The sequence below is a fragment of the Caretta caretta genome, chromosome 22 (assembly GCF_965140235.1).
Source record: "Caretta caretta isolate rCarCar2 chromosome 22, rCarCar1.hap1, whole genome shotgun sequence".
NCBI classification, from domain to species: domain Eukaryota; kingdom Metazoa; phylum Chordata; order Testudines; family Cheloniidae; genus Caretta; species Caretta caretta.
Window position 1 is genome coordinate 15,297,977 of NC_134227.1, and position 7,922 is coordinate 15,305,898.

Sequence of the window (7,922 nt, forward strand, 5' to 3'; positions counted from 1 at the left end):
GGAAAAGCGCAGCAAAAATGACGGGCAAGGCCACCAAAAATTATTTTGTCCCCTTTGAGTCAAATGTTGAAATGTGGAAACATTTCAACCAGCTCTAAAAAGTCATTCACGCAGAATGAAGACTTGTTGCTTTGACATAAACTAAAGCATCTACACGTGGGAATATTCCTTCTACTCAGCTTCTTGCGCTCGCTCCTCCCTGGCGGTACATGAATGTCGCTCCGTTGACCCCAAGCAACCCTTTAAAGTTAACTCCGGCTTACACCAGAGCTGAGGATCTGGCCCTTTTCTTTCCATTTGGAACAACCCGAGTGTTGGTTTGTATTGAGGCGGGGGTCAGAAGCCCCCATCTGGGCTCATGGCAGCATGTGTTAGGCGCTGTATGCTCAAGTATATCCCTCCTGTTGCATCTGCACCCGAATAGGGATGCAGATCCAGGGAAAAGTGCCTGCCTATATTCAATAAGCCAGTGCTGGCGGGCTGCAGACATTTGTCTGACCCTGAAGCATCTACATGTTTGAAGGGGACCCCCTCTCTCTGTGGTTGGGATCCTGGGGCTCGGTCTGCTTCAGAATCTCCATCAGCTCCGAGCACGTTTTCCATGCCCCCTTCTTGCATAACTAACTATCCCCAATGGCCTCGCACCAGCCTTGTTAACGGCCCTTTAATGGACCGATTCAGGACCTTGGCCAGCGCCCCCTTCCTTTCAACCTCTCCATTAATTTGGGTGACACTAGGAAATGAAAAACCCTTTTCCCTCCGCCCTGCTGGTGCGCGATTGGCTCGCGGCAGAGCCCCCTCTCTCCACAAATCTCCTCCAAGCCGCCCGGAGCCACCTTGATCTTCTCTTCTGGCGCTTGCGATCTGCGGGTCTTCAGCCGGCGGGGCTGGAATCGGAGGCCATCCCCCCTCGCGCAGCCCCTTCCTCCAGCGCGGTCCCCTCCGGCTGGGGACATGGACCTCCACTTTACCGCGCCCGCGCACCCCGTCTCCGCGCCAAGGCCGACCTCCTTCTTCATCGAAGACATTTTGCTCCACAAGCCCAAGTCCTTGAGAGAGGTCCCGCCAGAGCACTTCTCCAGCCCCTTAGCCTCCAGGGTTCCTCTCCTGGACTATGGGTACCCTCTGATGCCCACCCCCACCCTCCTGGCGCCCCATCCGCACCATGCGCTCCACAAGCCGGAGCATCACCACCCGTACTTCTTAACCGCCTCGGGTAAGTTGGGTGCCCCATTCGCCTTGTGTTTGTTTCGGCCTTAGAAGGAGGGGGTACTGTGCTGGCAGGCGAACCCAGTCTTAGAGCCCAGCACTGCAGACCTGGGGGATTTCATCTCCTAGCAAGGGACACGCTCCATCCTTCAAGGAATGGCACCTGTTATACATCAAGGCAGATTTTACACGCCTGCCGATGCTACAGGTTGGGGGAATCATTATAATAACAATCAGACTCCACTAGTTTATTTTATTCCGTGGCCTGGATCAACGGCGTCAGCGGATTTAGCCGGTGCCTGTACATGCGGGGGTCTATTGAATACCATAGCAAAGATAACGTGCGTGTCGCATTTCTTCTCCTGCTGTCAGAGACTGGTGTCTAACCTCCCTCTCTCTGAACAGAAATCACAGTTTGCTTACTCACTTTTCGAGAGAATCTTTTCTTAGGGTCCAAATGTTCTGTGCTCTAAAAAATAAGCCAGCAGAAATCCTATCGAAGCTGCATTCACAGGTCTGTGTATCCATCACTGACCTACTTTTAGAGCATGCATCTTCAAAAGAGCGGAAACTCTGTTAGTTTTGTTCCTGGGGGGGGGGGGGGGGAAGCTCAACAACCTCGATTTCCAAGTTACTAAAAATGATTTTGCACCTTTTTATTTCCGATCAATGCATCCATCACTTACTATTTAGTACCAAAAAGTTCAGAGGAATTTATCTGCGTAGCTGTCTGGGGTAAAATTCCTGACTTCTTCGGCTTCCTACGCGAAAAGATTGTCTGGCCTTTAAAAAAAGTTAATTTGTGTTCCGACTGTCCTTTCCCGCATCCAGTCAATCAGTGAGTCCCTTCCTTCCGATCTTCGCGGCACAGGTGGTAAATATTTGTCTGTGCCTCCCAGGAAGCTGGTAGTGAATTTCGATTTTCAAAAATGTGCCCGATTAAACTGTGCGCAGAGCAAGAAGATCAATCCAGTACAGAATTACAGAGACTAGGGAGAACAAACGGAACCAATTGTCTAATAAAATAAAATAAACACCCTTACCTTTGGCTGTAAAAGAAAGTGGACCCTTCGAAGTATTTAACAGAGCGGCTGATGAATAAATCACAAAGAAATCGCATGATCAAATGAAAAGCGAGGACTGGATTTATTATTCGCTACCATCAATAGAAATAATTTGAACGGAAACGCGTGTCGGGTTCGGAATAGAGATACCGAGAAACTAAATCCGGTGTGCGAATCCTCCCCACCTCGGAAATCAGCCCGCTACTCTTTTCTTTTTAACCGAGTTTGAGTATGTTGCTTTCCCACTGTTATACATGGGGTGGGGAGAGTGAGGAGGGCAGAGAGAGAACCGACCCTCGTGATATAGTGTTGCAAAGCGATGGGTTTCATAGATCTATACCTCAACATATCATCCCGCGCTGGTTTTCTAAAATAAGGGCGGGGGAGGATTAAGTTCACAGGTTAAAGAAATAGACACACCTAATACACTCGTGTAATCTGATTACATACACACGTCTCTGTGTTTGTAAGTGTGTAATATACAATTACACACCCAAAATGAGTGTGCCCATGTTTGTGTAACTGTGTGTATATGTTTAAAATTATTCGGTGTGTGTTTATGAGTGTATATACACACAATTACACACGTTTGTGTAATTATATATTACATACACTCACGTTTTATGTGTGCATTTATGTTTGTATAATTCGAGTACATTTCTACACAGGTGGGTGTATATATAATATTGTTTAAGTAATAATTGTCTTTATTCTAGACCCCGGAATTGCAACCAGACCAAAATTCCACTTGTTGCACAATTTGTAAATACCCACCCTGTTCATGTCAGCTTACTTTAAAAAAAAATCTTTCACTGGTGTGTGTGTGTGTGTGTGTGTGTAAAAAGAATACACACACACACACGTTCTACTTAACATTTCTCCGGCTGAGCTATGTCTGTGGAATGAGTTAATGCCAAGGGGCTGCCCAGGAGAACAACTGTGCCAAATTCCAAGCCGCCTCCTGGTGCATTCTTTGTGCGCGGCAGGGAGATGCCAGCCTGGGACAGACTCTGCCCCTCACCCCAAGAAGAAACCGGTGCGAACAGAATGTAGGGTGGATTCGGGAGTCGCCTGGCCCCTGGGGAGACGAGCCATGTTGACTCACCTAGATGCGGGCTCTGCCACCCCAGGGACTCCTCCCGGGCCACACGCACGAGGCTGAGCGGTGCGGGGCAGCGGCCGCGGCGCTCCCACCCCTCACCCTGCAGCGTGCACTGTCCACACCAGGTGGGTGGGGAAGGGCAGGGGGTGGGGAGCTCCTTTCCCTCCAGGCTGGGCTGGGGAAGGGGGAGAGGACCCCGGCTCTCCAGCCTCGGTCCCCGCCCCGTCCCACGGCCTCTCTCCCCTGTGCCCCCCGCTGCAGGCATGCCCGTGCCCGCCCTCTTCCAGCACCACCCGCACGCCGAGCTCCCCGGCAAGCATTGCCGCCGCCGCAAGGCCCGCACCGTCTTCTCCGACTCGCAGCTCTCCGGCCTGGAGAAGAGGTTCGAGATGCAGCGGTACCTGTCCACCCCGGAGCGCGTGGAGCTGGCCGCCGCCCTCAGCCTCTCCGAGACGCAGGTACCCAGCCACGGAGGTTCCCGTGCAACACCCGGGGGATGGAGAGACCCCCACCCGGGAAGGGACACTGGGGCTTGCCCCCGGCTCTGCGCCCCAGCCCCAGGCGTCTCCTCGACCTCCCGGTTCCCTGCAGTGGCCTAAGGAGCTGGGGAGAGGCCCGCGGGGAAGCAGGCAGCAGCTGCCACCCCCGTGGTGCCCTCCAGCTGTGTTCCGAGGGGACATCTTGGGATGAGGGGCCTCAGTCTGAGGCCGGGCAGCATGGAAATGACATGCCAGGCACGGGGTGCAGTTACCACGTGTGAAGCTGGGGCGCATGCTACCGCCATGCGTGCTCATGCCATGCACTGGGGAGAAGGTGCCCCCTGGGGAGCTGGGGCACACGCGAAATTGTTCCTCCCCTTTCTCTCACAGGTAAAAACGTGGTTCCAGAACAGAAGAATGAAGCACAAAAAGCAACTGAGGAAAACCCAAGACGACCCAAAGAACCCCAGCGGGGAGGAGTGCCTGGAGCAGGGCTCCAGCGAGCCTGAACTGACCGACAAAGCCAGCTCGGACCTCCGCAAGGCCAGCCAGCAACCCGCGTTCCTGCTGGAGGAGAACGAAGATGAGGTGGACATCGTTGAGGATGGGGACATTTGCGCCACCCCGCATCTGATATAGACATGCTCTTTCCCCTCCCCACAAGGCGAAGGGCCCGGGTGACTGGAGGCACCTGATCTTCTGGGTTTGCCTGCGGAGTGCTAAGAGCCATGTCTCCTCGGCCCAATAACCAAGGCAGGTGTGTCTGACCCGTCGCTTAAAAAGCTTGTCCCAGGCCCCAGCAGTCCCCAATAGACCCGGCTAGTGCTGGAGCCAGAGAATATTTTAAGGTCACGTTTGAACGGATCTGTTTGGACAGTCTGGGAAAGAAACGCATCGGATTCGATGTAAACATAATTATAGAGCGAGCAGTCCGGTTTATATCATTGGTTGCGGGTAGAATCTGCCCGGCTTGGTTATTTCTAATTCAGCTCACGCTTGTTAACTTCTGTCGACTTTTGAGTCCCTTTGAGCTAGCACAACTAAGCATGGGAGGTTGATCGTGTTTAAGCACGACTTAAAAACAACCGAGATAGCTAGCTAACACGAACCTCTCAGCGTAGACAAAGACAACAAAGTCAGCTAGTCACGGCTAAACTCGATTGTTTTGGACGTGTTTTTAAACACGATCACATTCTCTAATGTGGACCAAAGTATAACCAGCCTTCTGTTATTTGGCAGATAGTTTGTGTGTCCCGCAAACATGTTGTATAAATAGCAGGTACTTCTAATTTCGTTCAAAGCCAAGTACAAATTTGACATTTGCTTTGAAAACTGAATAAAAAGATAGCAAAATCACCTCCCTATATTCCAATTTTCCGGTCTGGTTCGAAATGCATGGATAACATTTATCCGTAGGCAAAGCTTTCCCTAGTTTAACATCAAACTTATATCCGGTATATTATTTTAGTACGCTGGTGTTGAGAGTTAAAAATCAGGGATACGTCGACTCGAGTGAGACAGAAGCTCGCTTAGTCACAAAGCAATGACAATGAATGGTGTATCCAGACAATTTCCCTTAATATTATTGTAAATTACCATCTAAAATCAGACACACTCCAGCGAATGCATATATTTAAACACTAAATTGCATAAAGTTTCTCCAAAGAGGCAGGTAAGAAAAATACATTGTATATAATTCCGAGCTTGTAAAGGGGGAAAAAGCATTGCTAATAAACTTGATTTTTCTTAAGACATTCAGAAAAAAATGAATCGAATTTGTTTAGTAAAATTGATCTTGTATAATTTTAACAGCTTACCTCCATCCAAAGTATGATTTATGAATCGTTTCCTGATGTGAATCAGTTTTAGAATACGTTTGTTTTTAACGGAGTATGTTCATAAACTAGTTTAAAGTCTGACTCATGTTTCATTGGGAGTGCCTGATGTATGAATTCCACCATACCACAGTTCGCAACTGTCCAGCGGTTTTAAATCTACACCTTCGGCTGACAGTCTGAAACATATCCAGCTATAACACTGCAAATCCATCTCTGCGTTGCAGAGTTGTATATAAGAGTCTTCAATGATGCCTCAGGCTTGCTTTTTATTTATTTACATTACAGTGAAATATCTTGAATTTCCAGCTAAACAAAACATTTCCTGGTATAAAGTACTGACAAGAAGGAAAGGCACAATTCTTGTTGACAGACGTTTGATATTGAATACAAGCTTTTGTTCGAAGAACCATAAGGAAAGATTGATTTCTGATGTCTTCTTCGGTGTTCTATTTTAAACCACGTCTTTGCAAACACTCCAAATTCCATTTCAGTCTCTCTTTAGGGTTTTTTGTAATTGTTTTTAATTTATTTATTTTTTATTAAGAGTTGATTTGGTTGTTGGGTGTCCTTAGCACTTCTGGTTTTTGGACTGTAGGACATGCAGTTTTGTTGCAAAAATTTAAAAAGTGCCCCATATTCATCAGCAAAATGATGACTTATTTAAACTTGTATGTTTCCTTCCCTTTTGTGGGTTTGCAGTATAATTAGAATAATAAAGATCACACCTGAAAAACTTCCCGATAATGAATGTGTGTTTTTGGACTGTGTTTACAAACACTTCAGAGAAAACTCTTTTCTTTAATGACTTTCAATCACAATATTTTGCTGCTAACGTATGCAGCTCCTTAAAGATTATAGTTCAAAGGGTAAGACCCACCAACATTCCTCGAATATATAATTGTTCTTTAGAAAATCACCCTTGAAATCCATTCTAGCTATAACAAAAGTCATTGAATAGTGTCAATACAATGAGATATCAGCTAGATGAAAGCCTTTATTATATATCCATGATCACTGACTCTGGCAATATCTAAACCAAAGCACTAGGAAGGACAATACATTTAATTTGTTATTTTTGTGCATTTGATATTTAATTTGATAGTTTTCTTATGTTATATTTGTATCTTGTAGGCTGTGGAAGTGTTTTTTTAGTTGGTATGTCTTTCATCAACATTTAATAAAAGTGTGAGTAAAACAGCCACAGCATACAGACTAGTTTCTAAAATTAATACTAACAAGGAGCTATACGATAATGTTTTAATGTTAAGATTCTGATTACCATTTTTAATGATAACATTAACTCCCAACAAATGTTGTATACAAGAGTATTATAGAGACCAGATTTCACAACCGATGTCATCAGTAAAAAGAAAGCATATACCAATGTCTTTGTTTGCAGCAGTTCTTAAAGTCACAGTGTTCTTTATTCAGACTAAGATATTCATGGTTTATGAGTACCATGATTTAGCACAAATAATTTTATGAAATAGAGAAAAAAGAGAGAATTCAGAAGTAAATACACACAAGGGATCACTTAAAATGTACATTACTCTGAGTGACATTAAAAATCAGAATTCTTCACATTTGTGGGTATGGTTCTGTCACTTGCAGTGAGAATTGCTTTTGCTCCTGTGTGAACAGAAAAGGCACATTATTATGCTTCCTAATGATCTTTTCCCAGTTTTTGGAAACAAAGGCATGTAGTAAATGCTCTTATGTGGAGAGTACATGCAGAGTGCATGGCAGGAAAAAGGGCAGGGTGGATTATTATGGGAAATGCGACAGGAAGCACAGAAGAAATTGCAGGGACTACAGAAGTGGAGAGCACCATTGGATTAAGAATTATATTTATACTGGCCATTTGCAAAATGTCTATTCCTCTTTAAGAAGAGTGTGATGTTACTCACCCCACCCTTGGACTGGCATTGCTAGACACCCAATTTTGAATAAACAGTGCAGGGACTATCATGTGCTCTGTTACCACTTTCAAGATAATCAAGGCAAATGCCTCCAAAGAGAGTGCACAGCTGTACGGCAATAGCTGAGTCTGTGTGAGCCTGTATGCTTGCAGGCAGCAGCCCCTGCCACTATATGCAGATGATTCTTATCCACAGCAGGAATAATCTCTGGGTGTGAGCATAGGCAGTGGATGTGTGCACACAAACATGCAAAAAACACCCCTAGGCTCCACCTCATCATGTCCCTCCATGGCTCCTCTTGCAGAGGGCCA

At 46.4% G+C, this 7,922-nt stretch overlaps 1 protein-coding gene across 1 annotated transcript; it reads left to right on the forward strand.

Moving 5' to 3' along the window:
* The first annotated feature begins 861 nt into the window (after positions 1 to 861).
* BSX (brain specific homeobox) lies at positions 862 to 6,471 on the forward strand. Its single transcript, XM_048827593.2, has 3 exons — positions 862 to 1,216; positions 3,637 to 3,833; positions 4,245 to 6,471. Exons 1-3 carry the CDS (start codon positions 955 to 957, stop codon positions 4,491 to 4,493), a joined length of 708 nt encoding a protein of 235 aa, XP_048683550.1. The 5' UTR covers positions 862 to 954; the 3' UTR covers positions 4,494 to 6,471.
* The last annotated feature ends 1,451 nt before the right edge of the window (positions 6,472 to 7,922 follow it).